A 27,909-nucleotide genomic window follows, 5' to 3' on the forward strand; every position below is an offset into this window, starting at 1 on the left:
ATTAATTTTATTAATATGCATTTTGGTGTTGTCAGGGAACAGCATGAGATTATGAGACATTGAAAAAATCAGATCAAACATGCAGTAGAATCAAGAAAATATCTTGGAAAAACCTTAACAGTTTTTGCAAAAGGGCGTTGAAAAGAGGAGACTGAAATGGTAATTTGTAAATGGGGAGATGGAACATCAACTGCAGTGTGTTAAAACAAGATCAGCAAGTAAGATAACAGGAAGGACCCTTATCTTCTCGTCACTCTGAGTCCCTGAGATTAACTGCTCAGGTATGGCCAAGCTTTAACGTCTCTGGAGGGGATTAATTTTACACCCCTGGATATGCAATGAGGTTCCAGGAACAAGGTGTGCTTGTCATTTTGTGGAAAAATTATGAATATGAAGACACCTCTGTATATATAAAGTTCTCTGAAATCTCTGTTGGGTAGAAGTACTCTGAGGACAACTCCCAAGTCTTCTCCAGCACTATATAAATGAATACCTGCCTTAATACTTTAATTTAACTATTGAGCATGAATTTCTTTCACAAGGAGAATCTCCATCCTTTACTGGATGCAAGGGGAACAATAGCAACAAAGGATGAGAATAAGGCTGAAGTACTTAATGCCTTCTTTGCCTCAGCCTCAACAGTAAGGTAAGATGTTCTCTGGGTATTCAGCCTCACAAGCCAGAAGACCAGAAGTAAAAGCAAAACAAGGCTCCAGTGATCCAAGAGGAAATGGTTAAAGACCTGCTTGGCCAATTAGACACTCACAAGTCTATGGGGCTGCATGGGCTCAACCTAAGGATGTTGAAGGAGCTGGCAGAGATGCTCACCAAAACCCTTTCCATCATCTGCCAGCAGTCTTGGCTGACTGGGGAAGTTCCACTTGACTGGAGGCTGGCTGATGTTACGCCCATTTACCAGAAAGGCCAGAGGGAGGATCCAGGGAACTACAGGCCTGCCAATCTAACCTCAATACTAGGCAAGGTCATGGAGCAGATCATCTTGAGTGTTATCACACAGCACACAAGGCAACCAGGTGATCAGACCCAGTCAGCACCGGTTTATGAAAGGGAAGTCCTGCCATACTAACCTAATCTCCTTCTATAACAAGGTGACCCACTTAGTGGACAAGGGAAAGGCCGTGGATGTAGCGTACCTGGAGTTAGGTAAAGCCCTTGACATTGTTTCTCACAGTATTCTGCTTGAGAAATTGGTTGTCATCAGCTTGGACAGACATACCTCCTGCAGGGTAAAAAAAACTGGCTGGATGGCAAGGCCCAAAGACTCATGGTAAATGGAGTTAAACCCAGTTGGAGGCTGGTCACAAGTGGTGTTCCCCAGAGGTCAGAGTTGGTCCAGTTCTGTTCAATATCTTTTATCAATAATCCTGCCAAAGGGATTGAGCGTTCCCTCAGTAAGTTTGAGGATGGCATTAAACTGGGAGGAAGTGTCAATCTGCTTGAGGGTAAGAAGGTTCTACAGAGGGATGTGGACTGATTGATGGGATGGAGGCTGAATTGATGGGATGTAACCAACGGTATGAGGTTCAGTAAGGCCAAGTGCCAGGTCCTGCACTTGAGACACAACAATTCCATGCAATGCTAGAGACCTGGGGAAGAGCGGCTGGAAAGCTGCCTGGCAGAGCAGGAACTGGGGGTGTTGTTGACAGCTGGCTGAATGTAAGCCAGCAGCTTACATACACAGGTGTCCAAGAAGGCCAATGGCATCTTGGCTTGTATCAGAAACAATGCGGCCAGCAGGACCAGGGAAGTGATTCTACCCCTGCACTCAGCATTGGTGAGGCTACAACTCAAATACTGCGTTCAGTTTTGGGCCCCTCAGTACAAGAAAGGCATTGAGGTGCTGGAACACAACCAGAAAAGGGCAACAAAGCTCGTGAAGGGGATGGAGAATAAGTCTCACAAGGAGCAGCTGAGGGAACTGGGACTGTTTAGCCTGAAGAAGAGGAGGCTGAGGGGAGACCTTATCACTGTCTACAACTACCGGAACGGAGGTTGCCGTGAGCTGGGCGTTGGTCTCTTCTGCCAAGTAAATGGTGATAGGATGAGAGGAAATATCCTCAAGTCGCGCCAGGGGAGGTTCGGATTAAATATCAGGAAAAATTTCTTCACTGAAAGGGTTATCAAGCACTGGAACAGGCTGCCCAGGAAGATGCTTGAGTCACAATCCCTGGAACTATTTAAAAGAAGGGTAGATGAGGTGCTCACAGATACGGTTTAGTAATGGAGAGGTACAGCTGGACTTGATAATTTCAAGTGTCTTTTCCAACCAAATGATTCAAAATCTGATATTACTGCATTTTCTATTCTTTGGAAACGTTGCTCATGCAACAGTAACCACAAGATACTGAACACCAAAAACAGAATCAAGAGAAACAGTTTTTTTGTAAAACGCTACACAAAAAACATTATCTGTCAACATTAAAGAAGAAATAAAAATCGGATAAGAACAAGAAAAAGGGCAAACTTCTGTTTCTTAAAAGAAACACTGCTTTCTTGTGGCCCGTTTTGGTCTCCACAAAGCAACAACCATTCAGAATGTCTCTTCACCAAAACATGCCAAATCAGAATCTTCAATTATTTTCTAAATCATTTTTATACAGGTGTTTGGACATACAACAAAATTTGGACTTGCTGCTTTCTTTAAACATTTGATATTTATAGCTATCTTTCAAAGATCACATAACCAAGTGCACAAACTGAATTGCCTTAAGCCATCTTGGCTGACTGTATTTATCTTTGGACAGAGTCTTCAAGAAACTTGTCTTCTGTGAAGAAATGTGAAACATTACCAGAGCCTCAGACAATCTGCCAAAGGGAAATTCTACTTTTAATTATTGAAGAACACAGTTACATAGACCATGAAATAACTCAAGGACTCTACATATGACAGATTATTTTGGATAAATTTTGCTCTGTATTTTTTAAATCCTAAACCACTTTTTGAAATGCTAACATTTCACTGCAAGTCTCACTGCTTAAATTATCCTTTCAAAATCTAGTTCCTATCACTACTTACATAGCCAAATTGGTATCAACAGATATTCTGTAAATCTCTGGATAACAAGACATGTGTTAAGAGTCTCTTTTTATCCATGGAGGTCTTGGCAATTAATCAGCAAAATTCATTTCCTTCAGAAGTTTCCATTTTGCCTATTTTAATTCAGAGGTACACAGTAATTGTTAGCACATTTCCAGGGAACTGAGGCATTCCAAGTATGAATGAAGTACGGCTATCCGTTTTCCTCAGTGAAAAGAGAGAAATAAAGTTACTTAATTTTTTAATTTTAAAGAAAAAGTTATTTAACCTATCACTAAATTTCCACAGAGCTACACAGATATCAAGAATACTGAAATGTTAATAAACAAATAAATAAATGGGAAGGAATCTCAAGTTCTGGAGAGTTCAAAATGAAGAAAGGGAAGAGTCTTATCAGAAAGAGTCGCAATATCCTACTGTCTAAGGACAGAACTGTCTAACTCTTGCAGTTGTAGAGTTAATTTCCACCTTGCTTGGAGTCTTTAAGGTGAGCAACCCAGACTTCAAAAGACAGATTCTCAGTCATAAAACAAAAATGTATCCACTAAGTATAGTATCATTTAAGAGAGGGCTGGAAGAGAAACTTCATAAAAAGCTATGCCTACTTCATCATAAATGCTCCCATTGATATCTGCTCCATAAATTGGTGCCACAAAAGTCAAGTTCTTCCAGTATTTACGCTCCAGATCTTCGTAATCTATGTATCTTGGGGTGCAGTATCTGCAGAGGAAGAGGTAGGCAAAGGTTCAGCACAGTCATTCAACCTCCACAATGAACTATGCTTCTGATCCTGTAAACTGAATTATAGGAGATAAATATTTCAAATTCACTGAAATAAAGGTAATACTAGTTGTCCTGAATTCTTGGTTTCATGACAGGTACAGTAACTGAAGTAATACAACATTTTCTTCAGTCTCCAGCAACTACATCTACTGACCATCCTCAGTCAGTCATCTACTGACTATCCCTTTTCTCTTCCTTAAAAAGGTCACACACAGAAAGTCACTTAATTGACAAATATTTGTTATGTTCCCGCCTCATTACAAGCTCTGCGAAGATAAAGAGGTAGGTCCTCCCTCAGAACAACCCTGCTATTTCTACAAAGTAGTAGCCCTGCCAGGCAAAACCAGTACTTTCTTCTTCCTTTTCCAGAAAAAAACTTTTGGGAAAAGGTGCAACGTTACAAAAACTTGACACCAAAAATGCTACCATGAAGTGAAAACAGTATTTAAGGAAATTTTAACTCCTGTAGTGCAGCACAGGACATCATAATTTTATATGTGTAAATATACAAATGTGTATAGTTTTGAAAGGTTACTCAAAGCTCATAAAATCTTGTGAGAACACAATATAAGCACCCTATCACAGCAAACAACCATCAGCAACTTTTGCCTATATCATGCCTCTGTTTTCCCATACTTAGGTCTTCAGAAAATAAATGCTCCAACATTACTACAACTCTGAGACGAAGTACCTCATTAGCCCTGTCAACTGACTACACTTCAACTACCAGAAAGAAAATCCAAACATACAAGAATTAAGTAAACTCACATATATTTACACCATGTGATAACACAGAACAGAGGCACTTAACAACATTCCCAGCAATGAAGATGTCTTAAGTGTTTCACATTATATGGCTGCAAAAATCAGATTGTATTTCTGCTTGGCACTGAGTAATCTGGATACATAAACTCAGCTACCATAACATAAGTGTCTTGATTAGGGTATTTAAGTATGACTACATTTCCCAGAGCTCAACGTGGACAAGCGTTTTTCTTCAATGGTGAATTGTGAATGCCTAAACAAGTAAAAGATGCAACACATTAAACTGAGCACACAACCCTTTTAAAGGCAACTACAATTTAATTTAGATGTTCATGGCCTTTCTCTCTTTTCCAAATGAAATGGTTAACATCACAACACTCACGAAAAAAGTCTTTAACAGCTAAGTATTTTTCATGAAGGAACAAAATTATTTTTATGGGAAAATAGTGGCTCTCAGATACTTAATATTTTAAGAAACACGAACTGCATTAAGAGTGTCATAGGAGGTTATATGACATTTTCTCAAGAGCAGTGATGAGTTTTTAGAAAGACCTACAGCTAGTAATAGAAAGGAAGCTCTCCCAACTCTTCTTAACTTGATCAGGGAAATGAAGTTGTAAACTAATTTTAGTAAAAAACATGAAAACAGAAAATCAGAAACACTTCCAATTTTTCACAAGTAATCTATGAGCAGAAACATACTGATAGTTTTTAATTGAAAAAAGGAAATACGTTTTGCACTTTTACAAAGGTATGGATGTTATGGAAGATTTGCTAAGGAGCCTCTTTAAAATCTTTTCATGTCCTAGGTTTTCCTGATCACATGAAAAACTTCTCTTGCCTCTTTAGTTCTTTAACTAACTTATGAGAGCCTTTCCTTCAATATATTCAAATACCTTTTCTCTCTAGGATCCTTTAACTCACCTTCCAGAAACTATTTCCATTTAGTTTTGAGGAAATACTGAAGCAGAAATTATTTCTTCTATGTGGCCAAAAGGAATGGGGAAGAATTGCTTCCATCATGTCCCTTTTCTCAAAATGCCCACCAATTTGAAAGTTCTTAGTATATTGCCTAGCCCTTCACTGACTTTCCCTCCCACCCCACCTTAATCCATCTTCCCATAACTAGAATACAGATATTCACTAAGCACAGCTGAGCTCTTTCAGATTAATGCTAAAATTTCTGGGTGAGTTTAAAAAGATTTCAGTTTTCAGTTTGCAGGTTTTTGGGTTGTTTTTTTTCACAATTACACCATGACAGACCACTTCAGTATCTAGGCCAAAAAAAAAAAAAGCACATTGAATATTAGTAAGTGTACTGAGAACAAAAACCAGATATAAGCCCGTATCATCTTCATTATTTAAAACACAAGCACTTAGTAGAAGACAAAGAACCAAAGGTAGACAAAGGTTTTTCCGAGGCTTTCTTTCTGCTACGGTATTAGATGTTTTCAAAAACACCCTAACACCATTCATATTGTGGCACCCTTCCCACCTTAGGAGACACAAAAATTTCTATTGCATAACTGGAAAAATTACTACCCACTAGCACAACTCAAAGAAGCCACAATATGGGAACAAATTAATATTTCTTTCCAAGCAAGACCCCCCATATACATACTTGTCACTGTAGGCCAGCTGCTTGAACTCCTTCACTGTCATTGGCTTTTTCTGAATGTTGTACTGCGTGAAGAGCCCCGACTGACCAGTGACCATCTGCTGAATTGGAGCAGGAATCACCAAATCTTCAATATCATCATAATGTTTTCTTGGTTTCCACTCCTTTGGTGGGATTACCTTTACATTCATAAATAAAAAACAGGATACCAACAATTCCAATATCAATTCAAACCATTCTGGAAAAATCAAGAGAACCAGTCAAATAAGCCTACACAATCAAATGAATGCTTGCTTACCAGCTGTTTTGCAATAACCAACCATGAAGTGTTCTGAGCTAATGCAGAAACCAATTCAAAATGGGCATAGTGTTACCTCAACTCACAAGCAGCAGCTCGCCAAAATGAATAATGTGCAGCTGTATAAATATACAGAACTGACAAATATTTTATAATTAGAAAACCTTATAGTTCAACACTCCTACTTCATGATATAAAAATTGTTTTTCTGAAATTGAAAAAGAAAAAAATAAAATATTTATAGGAAGGATTTACAGTATTTCTTTGGTGTAAGCAGTACGAGTAACTATTTCTTTATGAAAAATAAAAAAATACAGCTATTTTAGATTTTAGAGTCTGTTTGTCTTACTCTCTATAAAACCGCAGGGTACAATTCTATTACAGTAAGAGCTTGCGCTAATTTAGATACAGTAGCTTTTATATTAATATTAATTAAACCTCATAATTAATTGGAGAATCATAGGATGGTTTAGGTTGGTAGGGACCCTAAAGATCATCTAGCTCCAAAAGTTTTTAAAGATTAAAGCTACATGCAGATTAACCTACTGTAAAAATAACACTTAATTCAAATACCACAGAATTGCACACACTCTATGAAAATTCCTCAACAGATTCTGAAGCATTACCAATAACGAACTCAGGAATTTCAAAGAAGCCTGTACTCATACCAGTGTTGTCTAGCAGGCTGTGTAAGGCTGAGCATTCCTTGCATACACATCTGAAAACAGGGAATTCTCCAGACTTGAAAATGTAACAGCTTTAAAATGCACCAACATACTTTTTCTCATTTTTGGTTTTGAACTTTTAGTTGCCCAAAGGCTCGATAGTAAGTTCTCCAGTCCACTCATTAAATTCATTCTTTCCTATGGTGCTCAGCTCTAATTTACACAAGCATTGGCTTGGAAACTTTTAAAGTAACGTAAAACAACTTACAATGACTTTCATAAACATGCATCAACCAACAAGCTTTTTTGGATTCCACACAATGCTATTCATTAGAAGTTTTGCCATTACCTCACTCCAAGAAAGTAAAAAATTCTGAAACATAATACAGATGGATCCTGAGATTGTTTGCTAGGAAAACGATCAAAACCAGGCAAATCATAATGCTAATGTACTCAAATAGTCATTCCTCAAAGAAATGTTACCAAGACTATAACATGAAGCTAAAGAACAGTTATCAGATAGTGGCATACTTCCATACCTAATGTTTTTACTTTAAAAAGGCATTTTTATCCAGTTTTTGCACAGATGCATCTCCCTCTCTTTTTTCCTGCTCAGCTTCCATGGGAGAAAAAAATAAATCTTGATTTCTACTTCTTTTTCTTTCACACCAATCTCAAATTATATGCACACCAACAAAGTACAAAATGCTGCTTTGGAAGCAGAGAAGTCATGCATTCAGAATATATGCAGAAAAATCAAGTATGTGCATAGAGATTTCCGTTTTCATGATTATGAAGCATGAACTTTTAGGTTTGGTTCAAATATATGAATACTGAAAAGCAAAATCTACATTATGTTATCTCATGCAAGGTCAGTGTGTTTTAAGCAATAAAAATATTTCAGTGAATATAAGTTCCCAGCTAAATGAAGCATGCTTATTATTGTTGTAATTGGAGTACTAGTTAAGAGAAATTAATTCTGTGGTGACTGATACACCAAGCATCATTTTAAAAGAAAATAAAAACAAAATCCTTGCCCCAAAGAATTCGTATTTTCTATCAAAGGTCAGGGCAAGGACCGGAGATGTTATAATATCATGTCCAAAGCGACACAAAGATAGCCATAAGAAAGCAAGAACTTAAGGCAAGGCTTTCTCATTGACAATAGAATCATAGAACAGTTTGGATTGGAAGCGACCTTAAAGACCATCTAATTCACAGCTCCTTGCCATGGGCAGGTGCACATCCCCCTAGATCAGGCTGCTGAAGGCCCACCCAACCTGGCCTTGAACACCTCCAGGGAGTGGGCATCCACAACTTCCCTGGGCAACCTGTTCCAGTGCCTCATCACCCTCACTGTGAAGAGGTTCCTCCTTATGTCTAGTATAAATCTGCCCCTCTCCAATTTAAAGCAACTCCCCTTGTCCTATCTCTACATCTACTTGTAAAAAGTCTCTCCTCAGCTTTCTCGCAGGTCTCCTTTAAGTACTGGAAGGCTGCTCTAAGGTCTCCTTGGAGCATTTTCTTCTCTAGTCTGAAGAACTCCAACTCTCTCAGCCTGTCCTCACATGGGAAGTGCTCCAGCCCTCTGATCATCTTTGTAGCCTCCTCTGGACTTATTCCAATGGCTCCATATCCTTCTTCACAGGGCTGCTCTCAATCACATCATCCTCCAACCTACATTGAAACTACAGATTGTCCCAGCCCAGGTGTAGGACTTTGCACTTGGCCTTGTTGGACCACATGAGGTTCACACAGGTCCACTTCTTCAGCTTGTCCAGGTCCCTCTGGATGACATCCAGTCCTCCTGGTGTGACAACTGCACCACTCAGCTTGGTGTCACCTGCAAATTTGCTGAGGGTGCACTTGATCTCACTGTCTGTATCACTGATGAAGATATTAAACAGCACTGGTCCCAGTACAGACCCCTGAGGGACACTACTTGTCACAGGTCTCCATTGAGCTATTTACCACTACTCTCAGAATGCGACCATCCAACCAATTCCTTACCTAAGGAATTGGTTTTCTATCTATAACCAATAGGAATCTCTCTATAACCAATTCCTTACTCATGAAACTGGTTACAGATAGATACATAAATCTCTCAAATGTCGAAAGCATATTAACACTGTCTACTGTCATTTAGCATGATGTATATTCAGTTTCAGATAGGGATGTCTTAGTTATACCACCTAGTTTCCTCCATGAAGCTTGTACAACTAAGGTTATTTCAGACTGCTATCAATGCATAGATTTCTGCTAAACCCTGTTTCATATACTGGTAATCTCCTGTGCTACATTTGATTTTGAATAGCACGGACTACTATGCCCATGTAGCTACTTCTGCCCTGGCTCTTCTTAAAATTGTTTTTCTTGTACTTGCCAAAAATCTATTTTCATTATCATGTTCTAAAATTAGTTTTCTACTTGTCAAGACATCTGCAAATTAATTTAACTATTTCGCTCTATATAAATTCACTTTGAGTCTCTAAAACACTTATTCAAGTAAAGAGCAACTATCTACCAGTGTGCCTTGTTTTTCATTTATTTCTATTTCTTTCATTCCTTGTTTTTCTTTAAGGATCCTCTGTAACAGTAAGACTAAAATATACTATCTATGCCTAAATCTCATTTCAGACTTTCAAAAGCCTAACAGAAATTGTTTAGCCAATTTGCCCACGGATGCCACAGTATTGTCTGCTCTGGAAATAGTTTAATGTTGTTTGTCTAGTACCTTAACCATTTGTTTCAAGCATAGTATTACAAACTCTGGGTTTTTTAAAAACATTTTATTCCCTACACTCCCTCTCTTCCCACAATATGTGCAAGCCTTATAGTCATTTCAGTCCCATTTACATACACATTCTTCCATACAGGTAAGAAGTCTTCTCCCCTTATGCTTTTATGTTTAACCTAAAGTGCTAGGTATGTCTATTCTGCTTATGACCTCTGTTTAGATGTTAATCTACTGTTTCTGCATGTAGTCCTCTGGTAATCTTTACTTTCCTTGCATTCACGCTTGAAACTAACTGTAAGTTCATTCGCTGTTACTACCAAAACAGGAAAAATATTTTATTCTTACTTCAAACCAAATTTCCAAGACTCAGAAAATGTCCCTTAAACTTCTGCAGAATGAGTTACTGACTTGATAAAGATTTGTTTTAAAAATATCTAGTTAGTTTATTTTTATATCTAAATATACAGGTTTTTGAGGATAAAAAATATAATGAAAAGTCTCAAGACAACCAAGTTACGCGGAGCAGTTAACAAACAGGCATGAAGAGGCTAGGGATGCTTTAACTGCTATTCTAGCAACAAACAGAAGGGGAAAGCAGACCTACACACTATATGGTTAGAAGGGCTCTTCCACATGTGACAGGACATCTGAATATGACTACTGTAATTAATAACTTCTAAAACATTTTGTATTCCAGGTGCTCTGTAAACCCAGGTCAGTAGATATCCTACATGCATATAAACACAAAATTATATATAAAAATATTTGTTGTAGTTCTGGGACTATCACACTTTTAGCAATCTGTACATGAAGAGTCTCCCAAATGGTTTTCAAATGTACTGGATGGAATGGGAACCTAGTCCTCTGTGTCCGGTTAAAAAACGCAGACACGCATATTTTCAATCATAGTAGCACATGGATATTAACTTCAAAGAAGCCAAATTATACTACGCAAAATATCATAAATCCCTGACCACAAGGCCAAATTCTGGACCACTCAGGTACATTCTGTCCTAGTGACTTCAACACTAGGGAGACCATACAGTCCCTCTTGGACGCAGAAGGAACAACAGTGACAGGGGATGAGGAAAAGGCTGAGGTACTTAATGCCTTCTTCACCTCAGTCTTTAATTGTAAAGAAAGTCATTCTGTCTGTGTACAAACCCAGGAGTTAGAAGAGTATAATGAGGCTCCCATGATCCAAGAGGAGATGGTCAGAGCCTTGCTTGCCCAACTAGACACCCACAAGTCTATGGGGCCGGATGGGATTCATCCAAGGGTATTGAAGGAGCTGGCAGATGTGTTTGCCAAACCCCTTTCCATCATCTTCCAAAAGTCCTGGAAGACTGGGGAAGTTCCACTGGACTGGAGGCTGGCTGACGTTGTGCCCATCTACAAGAAGGGTCGCAGGGAGGATCCAGGGAACTACAGGCCTGTCAGTCTGACATCAGTGCCAGGGAAAGTCATGGAGCAGGTGATCTTGAGTGCTATCATGAAGCACATGCAAGAGAACCGGGTGATCAGGCCCAGTCAACACGGATTCACAAAAGGCAGATCTTGCCAAACTAACCTGATCGCCTTCTATGACAAAGTGACTCGGCTGCTGGACGAGGGAAAGGCCGTGGATGTGGTCTTCCTGGACTTCAGCAAAGCCTTTGACACAGTTTCTCACAGCATTCTGCTTCGGAAACTGTCAGCCTCTGGCCCGGACAGGCGCACACTCTCTTGGGTGGAAAACTGGTTGGACGGCCGGGCCCAGAGAGTGGTGGAAAATGGCGTTAAATCCAGCTGGAGGCCAGTGACAAGTGGGGGTCCCCAGGGCTCAGTGCTGGGTCCAGCCCTGTTCAATGTCTTTATCAATGACCTGGATGAAGGCATCGAGTGCACCCTTAGCAAGTTTGCAGACACTAAGCTGGGTGGAAGTGTCGATCTGCTGGAGGGTAGGGAGGCTCTGCAAAGGGATCTGAACAGGCTGGACCGCTGGGCAGAGTCCAATGGGATGAGGTTTAACAAGGCCAAATGCCAAGTCCTGCACTTGGGGCACAACAACCCTGTGCAGTGCTACAGACTAGGAAAAGTCTGTCTAGAAAGCTGCCTGGAGGAAAGGGAACCTGGGGGTGTTGGTTGACAGCGACTGAACATGAGCCAGCAGTGTGCCCAGGTGGCCAAAAAGGCCTATGGCATCTTGGCTTGTATCAGAAACGGTGTGACCAGCAGGTCCAGGGAGGTTATTCTCCCTCTGTACCCCGCAGTGGTGAGACCGCTCCTTGAATCCTGTGTTCAGGTCTGGGCCCCTCACCACAAGAAGGATGTTGAGGCTCTGGAGCGAGTCCAGAGAAGAGCAACAGAGCTGGTGAAGGGGCTGGAGAACAGGCCTTATGAGGAACGGCTGAGAGAGCTGGGGTTGTTTAGCCTGGAGAAGAGGAGGATGAGGGGAGACCTCATTGCTCTCTACAACTACCTGAAAGGATGTTGTGGAGAGGAGCGCGCTGGCCTCTTCTCCCAAGTGACAGGGGACAGGACAAGAGGGAATGGCCTCAAGCTCCGCCAGGGGAGATTTAGGCTGGACATTAGGAAAAAATTTTTCACAGAAAGGGTGATTGGGCACTGGAACAGGCTGCCCAGGGAGGTGGTTGAGGCACCTTCCCTGGAGGTGTTTAAGGCACGGGTGGACAAGGTGTTAAGGGGCATGGTTTAGTGTTTGATAGGAATGGTTGGACTCGATCTGGTGGGTCTCTTCCAACCTGGTTATTCTGTGATTCTATGAACACAAACAGTATGAAACTCCAAGTGCTATGAGAATAGCAACAACCTCTGCAAATCACATCTTGGAATATTTTTAAGACTGCGCTAATTTCCTGCTCCTCTTAACTGCATGCATGTGTACAATTTGAGAGAACAGTAACTTGTAGCCAGATTTTTCCATCCCTGATAATGAGATCTAATAATCATCTCATTGAGATAATGTTAATGAGAGAACAACAAAAAACAGTTTCCTTTTTTTGAAAGAATGTACAGCCTAGGAAAAAAACAAAATAAATATCTATAGTTCGTTAACAGCAACAACACTGAAACATGCATCCTTAATGAAGCAGCTCTCTCATCAAGAAAGAAAGCGGTGTATTTAATTATGTTTCAAAAAAAATAAAATGTCACTTGAAAATTTAAAATTAATACAGGTTAAACATTGTTAACTAGGGATATGCACTTCTCATGAATCTTTAAAGCTGCTATATATCTGAAATACTTTTGATTGTCACTTAAATCACTAGAATGGACTTCCCACTCACTTTCAACTCAGTTACAGGATTCTAGTCTACATCTTGCAACACTGCACTACGATGAAGAAGAAAATGATCAAAATGCCTAACTTGTGTTCTTCTGCTGCCATGATCACCATTTTAGATATTTATTGTTTACTGGATCACTGTCAAAAGTAATTTAAAACCAGTATATGCCTGCAACCATTCCACAGCCAATATCTGCATTATACCCTTCAAAATACTGAAACACCTGGTAGATATCATTGCATCTAGTATTTTTTAAAATAAATCAGTTTTACATATTCATGTGCCTAACCTAAAACACAATTATCCCATTACAATGTTCCTTCAAGGTGTTTCAACTCAAAATAAAGCTTACAGGAAACAGATGCTTACATATTAAGTGCCACACTTTTTAGAATTACAGCATTAGTATATTTTATTGATGTTATGTCATCTTTGCCTTTCCTGCAATTCACTTGCAAGTGAATATTCAGACATACATACTTAATATATGTAAGACTCAATCTCATGCTTGGTTACTGCAGAAAATCAGTCCACCCAGAAACTTTACAAAGATAACACCTAAAAATTCACAAGAGTGAGAGAACGTGCACACAAGAGCGGAGCAACACTACAAGTAAGGATATAAAGATGATGGCAATGTTACAGAAATATTAAATTATACAATAAAAGCAAAGCTGTTTCACATTCTTTTTTCTCATTTCTTCCTAATGTTACTATGTCCATTGCTCTCCTCAGGACACCGTCAATGGCTCCTCCCTTTCCTCCTACAGTGGCTGCACATGGAAGTTTAATTAAGAGGATGGCAAGAAAGGAATCAGAAAAAAAAAATCAAGATAATGAACCAAAACAGGACAACTGAAGGCATATTCACGACTCAAAAAAATCTGAAGAATATTTCCAGTAAGACAAATTCATCATCTTTTTACACTTCCTACTGGCTGAAATTTTGCAACCAATTATGCCAAGACATAGAATTGTCTCCTTTTCCAGATATCCTAAAACTTAGACACGCAAATGACTAGAACATTTGGCTGAAAGCATTACATTGTGGAGGCTTTTGCAGGCCAAAGGACACAGGGAAATGGAGGCTGTCCTTGAAAGACCTTGGCTGAGAGAAGAAACCCGACGAAGGCATGAACAATTAATCTTAGCCAATCGTATAACATCACATCATATGCCTGGCCTAGGCTGGGGAACAAGTAGCAAAAACAACCAATCATTGTAAAGGCCTTCTTACTAGTTAACACATATAAAGGAGCCATTAAGCCTAAATAAAGGTCTTCTGCTCATCAGGCAGTAGTCCTGCATCAATCCCCTCATTACATATTTTAGTCCCATTATGTATACCAGCAGCCTCAGAAGAGCACTTAGCACCAGGTATCAGGAAGCCACTGATCAGCATTCCCAGCTGCTTCAATCTGTGACAGAAAAGAAACAAAAAAAACTCCAACAAACCCTATCGGAGAGTAACTGAATCTCTTATTTATTATGAATGTCTCAGAAATAAGAAGAAAACTTTGCGTAGGCTTTTTAAGAATTAAAGTCTCACCTTTGATGATACACCTCCTGAGAATTCTCAAAGAGGTGAACAGCTACAGGGTTTTTAAAAGAAAATTAAACACAAGGCATTTATATCATGTTAAAACTTTAGCAAATTATCCTCTTGAGGCAGCTTCTTTAAAGTAAGGTTTGAGTAAAGAGCCCAAGCTGGCCCAAATTAAGAAGATTAATTGCAGTACAGGATGGATACAGCCATGATGATGACTGTATCACAAATATGCCTCTTTTTAAACAAAACTTCATTTTCTGTTTTGTTTTTTTCCAAACATATCACACACTAATCCTGCTCATATAATAGCTTCCTCACATAGCCAGAGAAAGCAAGGAGTAAAATTTATGCATGCCTATCTTTGTTCTATACATAACATACCAAAGAAAGGAAGTACATTACACACAAATAAATTTCTAATAGCAGAAAATTACTATCAATTAGTACCTCACTGGCTGATTATGAGGCACTTACTATTTCTCCATGAAATATGATTAGAAACTACCAACAAATAAAATGAAACTATTTATACATACAAACAATATTAAAATAAGAATTATTTTTTTAACTCGAGTCCACGTACATAATCCACAGAATGAGACAAAGCTAGAATCTCCTGCTCACATGCATGTTAATGGCACAAATTTGTTCAGAAACACATGTCATTATGATGAATTTGCTGTTAAGTTCACTGTTCAAGATGAGAGGACTGCAGTAGTTCATCCCCACACAAACAGGTTCCATAACGTAGTTGAGTATATTAAAAATTCAGCTCAGGCTTTCCTCTTGCCTATTTATCACGCTTCTACTCCTGTTTGCAGAGAAGAGCTTGAAAATATGATCTATTATGTAGTCTATCCTCAGAAATCAGGAAGCAAATAAACAGCAAGGTTTTCAAAGCACGAGGGGGACAGTTTTGCTTTGTTCTAGGAAGCAGGAAAGAAGGAGCAAATGAGGGAAAACAAAAACTGCAGGCTGTTTCTCTTCTCTCATTTTTTAGATGTCTATACTTTGCAACATTGGCTTCAAAACTCAGTGATTAAGACTGTTATTCCCAAAGATCACTTATAATATTTAAACTAGGATTTCCAGACCTGCACTGTGCCTTGCTGGTTTGAAAGGCAACAAAAGGATATTGAGGCTCTGGAGCAAGTCCAGAGAAGAAGCTAGTAAGGGGGCTGGAGAACAAGTCTTATGAGGAACAGGTGAGAGAGCTGGGGTTGTTTAGCCTGGAGGAGGCTGAGGGAAGACCTTATCGCTGTCTACAACTACCTGAAAGGAGGTTGTAGAGAGGAGGGTGCTGGCCTCTTCTCCCAAGTGACAGGGGACAGGACAAGAGGGAATGGCCTCAAGCTCCGCCAGGGGAGGTTCAGGCTGGACATTAGGAAAAAATTTTTCACAGGAAGGGTGATTGGGCACTGGAGCAGGCTGCCCAGGGAGGTGGTGGAGTCACCTTTCCTGGAGGTGTTTAAAGGATGGGTGGATGAGGTGCTGAGGGGCATGGTTTAGTGATTGATAGGAATGGTTGGATTTGATGATCCAGTGGGTCTTTTACAACCTAGTGATTCTATGGTTCTATGAAAACAGATAGATACAGCATAAATACTTAGATGATATAACATTAAACTGCATCAGATTTAATCCCTAATAATCAGTCTCAGTTAGGGGAGGAACACTTGCTTTACAGATCCTGGATATACCGTTGTTCAAAGGGCAATGCAATAGCAGTTACTGTACCTCCAATTCTCATTAACAAAAAGATAAAAATCATCATTAAAAAAACAATTTCCATTCAAACAGTGCCTCATTATCTTTACGCATACATTTGTTGACTGTAGTGGGATTACATGTTTCAGTAAAGTTATATACAACTCTAGAAGACCAAGTTCAACATCTGGTTGATCTGGATTTTCCAATTTTTTCCTATTAATTCCCTACTTCGTTCTGGTTTGCCAAAAACTATTTTTTATCTGCCTTAATTTCTCTTTTGGAATTGTTAACATGGAAACAACTGACATTTAGAGAGGAAACAGTATGCACCATCTTAATTAGTTTGCATGGAACATCAGAGATAGCAAAAAGCTCTTTCAAGAAAGAGTAAGATCAGTATCTATTCACTGAAAATCACTTAGAAAAAATGTTACCTAGTAAAACAGCCAGTTTTGCAACCAGAAAAATACAAATACTGAGAAAACAATTATCAGGACCAGGGGTTTTGTTCTACATTATAGGTGTTTACCTTTGCAACTCCTGCCCTGTGAGCACCTTGTGATTCCATGTATGCCAAGTATTTGTTGAACTCCCTGAATTCATCCATCGAAGGCCTAAAAGTCATGATTTTGCAGCCTGGATTTGGAAGACTATCTGCGATGACAGCAGCCATTGTGGTTCACTTTCAGTCCAGCTTTAAAAAAAAATAAGGAAAAAAGGAAGATACACTAAAGTACTTCAACAGAAACAAACCATGCAAGCTTAAAGACGATCAGCATTTCTTCTTATTTCCATCTCTATGTTGAGGATAGCTAAAACCAAAATTATTTTTATGTTTTAAAGGAAACAATACTGAAAGGATTGATCTTCAGGCAAAAGACAGACATATTTTAGCTTCAGCAGGTGTTGCAATTTCCAACTATGCATCATCACTTGCCATCTATTGTTCACAAAACTATTATTCCTTAATTTTTAAAAAAAAAGCTCAGAGAATACAAAACACTGACTAGTTGTTTACTGGTTCTTCTTTCCTGAGCATATAAATTAATTCATTCCTCATTTTCTCAATCTGTAAAATGGATGTAACCTTGGTTTTTCTATGCCATGCAATGTCACTAAGTTCTGCTTGTATGTTAGTGTATTAGTCATTAATTTCATTAGTTTCATGTCCCTTTTAGTTTGGTATGAATCACTGCACAAGAAAGCTATATATGGAAGACTATGTCTTTCTATGTTTCACTCTCCTCCTGCCATACCAACACTTAGCCTACTTTTGCCGTCCTTATTTTTCAACTCATTTTGCCTACCTGCTCCACCCAGCACACCACTCTCCATTCTCAGAACTTAGATTTCTTTTTCTACACTCCCACCTTTACTAACATACTAGTGCTCTCTCTACCGTACTTTCCATCCCTGCTTGAACTGTAATTAACTAGATTTCTACAACTCTCCCATTCTGAACATCAGTACCACTTTCATTTGGAGGATTTTTTGCATTTTAATTAAGTCCCTCAACATTTACCAGTGGGATAACCTCCCTCAGTAGTAAACAGCTGGCTTGTATATAATGAACCCCTCATGCAATCCCATCCACTCAAGTTCTTCATGTAAACTTGTTACAGTGACCAGTCCTAGGAAAGTGAAACTTAGACTTATGACCAAAGTTGAAGTTATGCTTTCCTTCATCACAAAGTGCAACAGACAGTGTTTACCATTTATAATGTTTCACTGACAGTAAAGTCACACAGGAAGTTTAAGTAAACACGATATTCGTTTTCCCTGTAAAAAATATCAGCTTGCACCTGTAGATGTATTTAATCAGCATATATATCAGTGAAATACACATACACAGTTTCTAAAAAAACTAACACTATTTCTTCAGAGTGTAAAAAAGTAATAGTCCTTCAGTAATCATCACCTCACACCCTTCCATCCACTCCACTGACTGTACATAACACCCCTCCTCAGCTCTGAGTATTCTCCAACATTGTCAGCTCAGTTTTGGGGAGATTTGTAAGGGAGGAGCAGAAGGAGAGAGAGAGACTGAACAGTTCATTTTTTAGTTGGTGGTTTGGGGTTTTGGGGCTTTTGTTTGTTCATTTAAAGCAAATTACTTCAGCACCCACTTATGAATTTGGCTTTTACATCCATAATATTCTGTGGGTATGCTTTTTTAGGGGACAGAAAGGAACTTTTAACAAGGGTGTTTTATCCACTTAACCACCCAGTATTAAGTCCAGCATTTCCATACCAAGGTAAGTCTTCCTAAAGCACTAACTTTAACAGGGCTGAGGCCAGAGAGGAATGATGCAAGAACCTATGAGTTACATTCAGTTAGTCAACAACTGAATTGTTGTCTCACTATTTCAATATCCCTTAGACCTGTAGTTTTATGTAAGCCCAAGCAGAGCAACTATTTCTGCTGAATTCAATGTGATATTTGCAGACAATACAAAACTAGGAGGATCAGCCTACACAGCAGTGTTGTGCTGCCATCCAGATGGACCCTGACAGGCTGGAAAAATGGGCAGACAGGAACCTCATGAAGCTCAACAAGAGAAAGTGAAAAGTGCTGCATTTGGTGAGGAAAAACATCAGGCATATGGGTTGGGCCTGGCTGGGAAGCAGCTATGCAGAAAACAGCCTTTGGGGATTTTAGGCAACACCAAGTTGAACACAAGCCAGCAATACGTCCGTGCACCAAAGGTGGCTAACAGCGTCTTGGGCTGCATCAGGAGGAATGCTGCCAGCATGTCTAGAATGGTGTTCCTTCTTTTTTATACAGTACTGCTGAGGCCACACCTGGAGTGCTGTGTCCAGTTCTAGGCTCCCCAGTACAAGGGGACACAACGCTCCTAGAAGAGACTCCAGCAAAAAGCCACTAAGATGATGAAGGGACTGTCATGAAGGAAGGCTCAGAGTGCTGGGATGGCTCAGTCTAGAGAAGAGAAGGGTCTTATTTATGTATACAAACACCTAATGGGGTGGAGCAAAGAAGAAGCAGATAGGGTTTCTTCAGCAGTGCCCAGTGACAAGACAAATGGCAATTACCACGAACTGAAACACAGGAATTTCCATCTAAACATCAGGAAACACTTTCTCACCTCAGAGTGGTTGCAGAGTCTCCACTCTTAGAAACACTCAAAAGTTAAACTAGACACAGCGTTGATCAATTTGCTCCAGCTGACCCTCATTCAGCATTGGCATTGGACCACATGTTCTCAAGAGGTCCCTTCCAACCTCAGTGAATCTGATCCTCTGATGTTATCCATGTGGGAATATAAATGAGCCAGATTCTTCCCAGTAATGCCCAGCTGTCATTGTTCAGCCACAGCTCAGTGTGATCAGCAGCTAAGTGTGAGCAGTTGTGATCCCTTCCAAGCTCCACAGTTTTCCAATTCTGAGAAACTCCTACCTACCGCTGTAAGCTAAAGAGTGCAGCTGCACAGCTAGACGTACAAGTCAGAAGTTATAGTTACAAATTAATTCTGCCAACTCATAAAGGTGCACAGTGCCAGGCATCACCTCCATCACCTTTCACTACACCACAGATTATGCCCAATTCCAAAATAATTTATATAAATTGATTTATCAATTAGCTTAAGCAGTTTTTATGTGAATGTATGAAATGAAACCACTCATACAGAAACCCAGTTTCAAAAGGAAATCTAATATCAACCCCTTTATCCTAATTTTGCCTACGGGCACAAAACGTATGAAGCATAGTGCCTTTATGTGTTCCTACAAGGTCAAGGCTCTCTCTTTCAGAGGTTCTGGAATTAAATTAGTCTCAGAATTAAGAGACAAATTAAAGTTGTCTCTTAAATTTGTCTTTCCTTTCACAGTATCTTTTTTTCTACCTGCTTCCATGCGACTTGGGGTCCAATTCCCCATCCCAGTGACCACACAGCTCTTTTGGTGGAAATAAACTGTCCAATCCATGCTGCTGTGTTACCCTTCTTCCTCAGTAAAATACATTTTCTCATTAATTTACTGGGTAAAACAGCTGTTTGATAAGCACGTTTGGAAGAATACTTCTTGAGTAGATTCTGTTGTAAAACCCCTGTACTTCAGGAAGCAGATCAGAAAGGCTATGCAGTATTTGCTATGCTAGAAGCTCATATACTTCTTATTAGATGATGTTATTCATTTTATGATTTCTTAGTAATTTAGCTTCTTTACAGCTATTACCTAGCAGCTGAGGCTTCTTAAATCAATTTCACTATTTTATTATTGCAGTCATGTTCATTACAAATGTCAACCTAAAACAATAAGTACCAGCAGTAAGATATATAGTTTAAGTTTACCACAAGAAACAAGCCTATGCGACAAACCAGCTGCAAAATGTTGGTCTTCCAATTCAAATCTATCAGCTTCTAACACACTATGTAATTCTCTCAAGGACTGTGGAATTCAAGAGCCCTATATGCTTTCTCCTGTCAATTCCTATTTTTGCTGTCTCTCATACGCAAAAATTCAGTTACACCCTACCAAATAGCTGAAAAAAAAAAAAAAAAAGGAGCATAAAATACAAGGTAAGAGTTAAGAGGCCTTCAAAAGTTCTTTTGCAGACAAGAACATAACCACCAAGATGCCATTCTAAAGGAAAACCCACACTGAAATTATACTATCACTGTCTTAAATATTCCACTTAAGTGTACACACAGCTACCTATTTTGTGATATAACAGATGTGTACAAGCTGAGAATAAAACTTTCAGAGTTTTTGTTTACTAGTACACAATGAAAACATGCAAGACATTAGTAAATACAAAGTTACAGAAACAAGGGCAGTATGTCCATTCAGGCTCCACATGATAAAAAAGGAAGACATAATGGATATACATGGAGGGGTTTTTATAGCTATTTTAAAGCCTGACTATCAACAGTATTAACAGCTATTTTCCATATCTCTTGCAAGACAGTACTCCACATTAACAACGTTGCCCATGACTATCTAGAAAAGACGGCAACATGAATAAATGAGAAGAAATACTCCCCTCAAACTATGCATTAGTACCTTGCTTAATGTGGAAAGAAGGAAGTTCCGCTAATCATGGGGAAGCTTTCATCAAACAAGTTCAAGCTATAAGCTTGATCCAAACAGCAAAGTCTGCCCATAGAGCTTAAATTTCCTGGTGACCAAGTAATTGCCTGCATCTTGAAACATATCTGATTAAACAGCGCAAAATCCAGATAAAATGCAGCAAGCTACTTGTCCAAAGTTGCCAGCTGAAGAGACAATAGCTGGGTTAAATAATATGATCCTCCTTTTAAAACATTTACAGCCATTGCCCAGCCTTGTCAAAAGACCTTCAAATCATTAGCCAGGGTATATTAGCGCTACATTTGTCTTAATAGTGCACAAGTAGAAACCAGAGGTCAGTAAAGTTTAATCACCCACATCTCTGTCAGTATGCAGTCTGATAAACCTAATGAACTTAATTCAAAATGTCAAATAACATCACTAGAGAGGACCATATACTTACAGCAAGATGAAAACTCACTGATGTTACTAATATTTACACAATCAAAGATGCAAATGCATTTCACCCTTTATGATGACGGAGGGAAACGTTCTACAAACAAACTCTGTAGCATTTAGACTGTAAAGCCTGTACAAACACAAACATGATACTTTGATACATACATTAACTACGAGAACAAATTAGTGATAAAAGACTACAAGAAACTTCTCAGGCTAACAAAACAGAAATAAAAAGCAGAAAAGAGAGGAAGAAAGTAAAGAATAACTTTCTGTATGCTTTTATATTATTGACTAAGCCTGGATATGGGATGAGTTAATTACCTATATCTACAGAAGGGAAGTGTACTGTATTACGTGCTTGATCACACACTTCATTCTGCATGATTGTTTGGTGCAGCATCTACAGGATTATTTCTTCTATATCTTAAGAAAACGAGAGGACCTCTACACCCAAACTGCAGCCAACTGAATCTCAACTATTCAAATTAGTACCAGGCAACTACAATTTCCAGCCCACCCTGTCAAAACAGCGGACTGTTTCATAATGCCTACACCTTACTATACTGTTAAAGCTGTCAGGATACTGAATATAATTTATCGGTGGAAGAGTTACCTGTTTAACACCATTCCATGCAGAATCCTTCACATCTTCACAGGAACACAGAATACATTATCCCCAGAAGTGGAAAACATCTTCCAGTTTCATTTATTTGAAAGCTATCCAAACTACAAATTGCATTCACTGAATTACAGTTAGGCACACAACTAGAAAGCTAAATAAAACACCCCAAAAGAAGCCTAGCACGAGTTAATTTGCAGTTTGTTAACATGCACAAAACCCTGCTACCTTCAGTACATGAAACCAACTTCCAGTGTCACAGTATTCTCTCTCAGCCTTAATACTAATCTTTCAGATCTCTGAAGGCTGACCACTTCTTTTTGCTTCTTGTACAAAATTAACTCTTGAGTTCTACCTTCCACTAGCAGGGTACCAAAATTTTCTGACTTTAAACTGCACAGGACTAGGCACTATCATTCTTCTGCTGTGTGGGAAGCATCTCTTGATATTCTTGATGCTGCCAAGCAGTGCCCGCTTTGACTCCCGTATTGAAAGCACTGCAGAACAAGAAAGGAGGAAAACCATAACCTTGCTACATCTGCTCTGCTATACACAAAATTATTAGCTAGCATGGAAAAGCCATAAATAACTATAGGCCAACTGTGTCATACCTGAGTCATAAAACAAGTGTGTTCATATTTTAGAAGATCAGAATATTTTATTATTTCTGTGTGTTCAGTATGTAAACTACAACCTTTACTCAACAACCCAAGTCAAACAAATTTATAAAGCAAGCTCCAGAAAAAAAAAAAAGAGAAGGAAGATGGGAAGAAATAAGGAACAAATCTTTGAAAGTCATCACTTCTCAAGGAAAACTTAGTTCAAACTTACTTTCTTTTCTTGCAAATTTTCACACACACCACCTGCAGGACCATAAACACTTGAGGAAGAATTAATTCATTCTGAAAATTCTCTCTTTCAAATAAATAACAATAAGAAAATAAATTTGTCCAGAGAAAGGCATGCACAAAAAGCCGCAGCATTTTGTTGAGACTAATCTTTGAGGAAAACAAAAAAACTATTTGAAAATAGTTGCCAAATGCAAAAGCTTTGCATTTAAAAAGAAAAAAAAGTCAGAGCATTCACATTATAAAATACTGAACATAATTTTTAGGAATCATTCAATCAAAACACTTTAAACTTAAGGAAAACTACATTTTTTTTCCTGCTTTCTTTTTTCAGAGTTGGTTCTACAAAAGAAAAGGTACAAAGTTTGTACAACAAGCTCGGTAGGAGCTGTAAAGTAAGCGAGCAGCAGAAAATCAGGTCTTAATCTGTAATAGTCTAAGTAGCACTTATTTACAACATAAGTGAAACTCCATTCTTCCTAACTATATGGCATACTGTCTCTACAGATCTCTTTCCAAAAGATACCCTAACTTTCAGAAATCCTTAACATCAAAACACATTATTTTCAGGGATATGCTATAGTAACAGGGATAATATTTCTCACAAGTCACCAACTACACAGCAAATTCTTTATCAGATGCAGAAGAAGGACAAGAAAAAAAAATACAAATCAATTAAAAAAAACCCACCACACCTGTAACTGAGTTTCTATAGCCTGAGAAACAGAAAAATGTATTTTTCCCCATTAAGACTACCTACCAACACACCTGAAATTATATTTCTGCACCTGTGATAAGGTCTAGCTACTATTAACCTTCTTAGTGAGTATTTCGCCTCTCATAAAAGACTTTGTAACTCAAAGACAACAGGCAATTCCCTGGTCTTACAGCTTGCTCTACCTTACCCTAGACCAAATACCTAGCAGTCAGGGAATAGTCATGCATGTCTTGTCTTTCCACTGTTGCAGCTGAAAATTCACACACTAAAGTGAACCACATGTCCTAGAAGCACACACACAGTTCAGTTATACTGTACTTCTGTAGTCCGCTACACTGCTCACAGTAGGAGAAAACATCATTTGCTCCTTCTGCATAACCAAAAGACTCCTTACTCCAAACTGATCAGAGGCTACTACAACAGCATACCGTTTAACACCAGAGGCAGATCACTTAAAATGAACTCAGATACTGGTATCTAGAAACCACGTGGCTCTAGTCCATAACAGACAAAAGGAGCAAGAAAGAACCAGCACTGTGCCTCTGTTGAACTTGCAGTTCTAGCATGTCATACCACTTTGCAATGCAAAAAGTTCAATGAAAAGTAATAGTTTAAGTAGTAGTTTTAATGTTATAGCTAACATTGGTAAAGCAGGAACCTGCTTTGTATCCCAATAAATCTAGATATTTCCATGGGAAGAACAGAAGAACGTTGTGAGCTTAGAAGCTTCATCAACTCAAAGCTGTATCTACAACCCTGAAGGTGACGAGTCAGTTGAGTTCTTCCTTTATTACTACCTAATATTTTTTCCAAGTTTTAGATGGTTTTGCTGATCTCCATTTTGAAATATTCACTCATTCATTCATTCAAATCAAACAGGCCGAATACTTCCATCCCAAATATGAAGAGTAGGATTCCTAAAACTTAAGGATTTTATTAAATTCTTTCATTTTTATGCCTTTATTCACAGCTCAGTTTACAGACTACTACACATGTCCCATATTTTAATTTTAAATCAAAATTTCCCTCTTTTTTTTCAAAACTGCAATTTGTCCAACTCCAAAGCCATAGGTTCATTTACCATTTCAGCAATGTTTTAAGCAAACAATAAACTGAAAACAAAACAAAATCTGCACAGTAATTTTTGTCATACAGCATCTACTACAAATAAGGGCACTTACCTAGGTCTTCTTAGAGACAAGCTACGCACTAGTTACTATCATTTAATTAGACAAAACCAAGCAGGAAATCATCAGTCTACTGAGCTAAATCACAACAGCCTAAATCAAGTGATTCTACATTTAACATGCAGAAATGTCAGAAGATCTAGAGCACATTTTGTTTGTGAAACTCCCCTATAATATCTGCAATAGTCAACCAAGTATCTTTGTCATGTCTGAGGGTCAGAAAGTGAAACTGATTAGGTACTGAAATTTTTTCAATATTCAGTCTTCACAAGATGTGTTTTGAATATTAAGTCCTGCAATTTTAACACATTAAATGACAATTTTTTACTAATCTGCTGTTTACATATGTTGTCTCCATTTAGTGTACAGTGTCCTAAGCATACTGTCCCACAAATACCAGATGTCAACAGAATTAAGTGTAAATAAGACTGCTTGCATAACTTAGCAGTAGGACGACTCAAACAGACAAAGTTAACAACTTACTTGCTGTGCCTAACTCCACAATTTTAAACAGGTGAAGTCAAATTGGAGCAAAATGTATGTCTACCAAAGAATGAGTTATGATATACAATGCCTCTTAAGAAACCTGAATTACACTGACTCTTTATACACCAAGACTACAGTAAGTATTTACAACACACACTGGACTTCAGATAAGCAAACTGCTAAGAACACCTTAATTATTTGATTTCATTACACAACAATTACTATTGAAGTATAAAACACTATTTTTTTTCAAAATATCAGTCAATTAATCCAAATGAAAAAGAAAAATCCAACACATCACTTGTTCATTTTGAGACACAAAAAAATCAAACCAATCAAGTGCTGTTTAAACTGGCAGTCCTAGATCCCCTCAAGCTATTGTTTTTTTAATGAAGTTAGGTTCAAAGTCACCATTGGGCCCGTTTTTTTTCTTAAGAATTACTACTATTGTTTATAACAGCTTAGGAAGATTCTAATAATTAGCACTCAACAGCATAATTTTCCAATTTGAACACATTACCACGGTAATTGTATGCTTAGATTTGGTGCAGAACTGTTTACCTGATCTTCTTAGAAATCAGGCCAAGAGATAAATTTCTGTACTCGATACTAACCAATAATAGGACAACTTTTTTATTTCATAGAATCATACTCACCGCTAAGAAAAAAAAAATCAAGAGATCAAATAAAATTACTATTTCTTTTAAACAAACACTGACTAAACATTCTCCCCTTATTTACACCAGCTCTAACTCTGGTCCGGTGGCTACTTAGTCACATTCACCTAGTTGGATGAGCGGTATTATTTCCTTTGCCAGTCCTTAGAAAGGAAATTGCTTTTACATGCATCCATACCAGCACTTAGCTAGAAGAAAACCATCAGCTGCCAGCAATCAATACCATCAGCAGCATTCAAAACCAAAGCTAACTGCACAATAAGCGTGACTGGCAGAGGTTCAGTTCACCCTCAAGTACTGAAAAGTAAATCACGCATTTTCCATTGCCTTGTGTTTGGAAGGTACGTCTGCGAAGCGATGCCACCAGCTAGTAATCACAGTTCAAGGAAAAACAAGGGAAAAGCCCAAGACAAGTATTATGCTATAGTCACTTTCACATTCTTAATGCACGAAGAATGCAAACCCACAACACTGTAGATTGTCAAAAAACAGCCTGTACTAGGCTGCTAATAAATTTCTATCTTGCAGAGAGTGTTTCAATTTAAAAACTGACAGTGTAGCAGCCACCGGGTAACTTCTGCTGTTCTTAATGTCACAGAAAAAGAGTGCAAAGAATCATAAATCCGCAGTTAATAGCATAAAAAACAAGTGTTGTTCATCCTCTGAACTAGTATAAAGAAAAGGACAGCTATTATTTCAACTAGGACACCTCTTAGGTCTCCTAAGATAGTTAATCCGACAGAAAAAAATATTTTGTATACATTTCTCATTTAGATCGCGAGTTATAATTAAGTGCGGAAGACTGAATGCTCGTTAGCAGAAACCAATTAACGCCGCCCAAAGACCCGCTCCCAAAACCGGCTCCGACAGCGCGGAACCGAGGGTTTCACTTCGGCTTTAAAAAGTCTCCCGACACTTTAAAGTAACTCCCAGGAACGCCCCGAACCCCGTGCGGGCACGGCGGAGCTCTCTTCCCAGGAAAAGAGAAGCGGCTGTTCGGGACACCCCGCGGTCGCGGTTTTCCCGCACCTGCCGGCTCCGCTTCCCCTCGCTCCGTCCCACCCCCGAGGCGGCGCCGCCTCCCCCCGCACCCGCACGGAGCTCGCCCCGTACCTGCCCGGGACCAGCAGACGACAGCAAGAGGAAGGCAGAGAGGGAGGCGGCGGGGAGGGGAGAGGCGGCGTGCGCAGCCCCTCGGAGCCGCGGGCCGGGACGAGGAGGAGGAGGAGGAGAGGGAGAAGAAGCAGCAGCGGTCACGTGACGGAGGAGAGGCGCTCGCGCCCCCGCCCCGCCCCGTCACGTGCCCGCGGCGGGCGCCGTCGCTGGCGGCTTCGGAGCCGGAAGGCGGCTGAGGGCGGGGGCAAAGGAGGTGACGGTCACATGGGGGCGGGGTCACGTGCCGCGGGGCGCCGGG

The 27,909-nt window shown here is 39.2% G+C and overlaps 1 protein-coding gene across 1 annotated transcript in view; it reads right to left on the reverse strand.

Moving 5' to 3' along the window:
• The window catches only part of KDM4C (lysine demethylase 4C), a 265,420-nt gene extending 237,714 nt beyond the window's left edge, over positions 1 to 27,706 (reverse strand). The window contains 4 exon segments of the mRNA XM_069881261.1: positions 3,664 to 3,778; positions 6,228 to 6,403; positions 17,003 to 17,167; positions 27,609 to 27,706. Of these exon segments, the coding sequence (XP_069737362.1) occupies positions 3,664 to 3,778; positions 6,228 to 6,403; positions 17,003 to 17,146 (435 nt within the window). The 5' untranslated portion in view covers positions 17,147 to 17,167; positions 27,609 to 27,706.
• Between the last annotated feature and the right edge of the window lie 203 nt (positions 27,707 to 27,909).

This window comes from Phaenicophaeus curvirostris, chromosome Z (genome assembly GCF_032191515.1).
Source record: "Phaenicophaeus curvirostris isolate KB17595 chromosome Z, BPBGC_Pcur_1.0, whole genome shotgun sequence".
NCBI classification, from domain to species: Eukaryota; Metazoa; Chordata; class Aves; order Cuculiformes; family Cuculidae; genus Phaenicophaeus; species Phaenicophaeus curvirostris.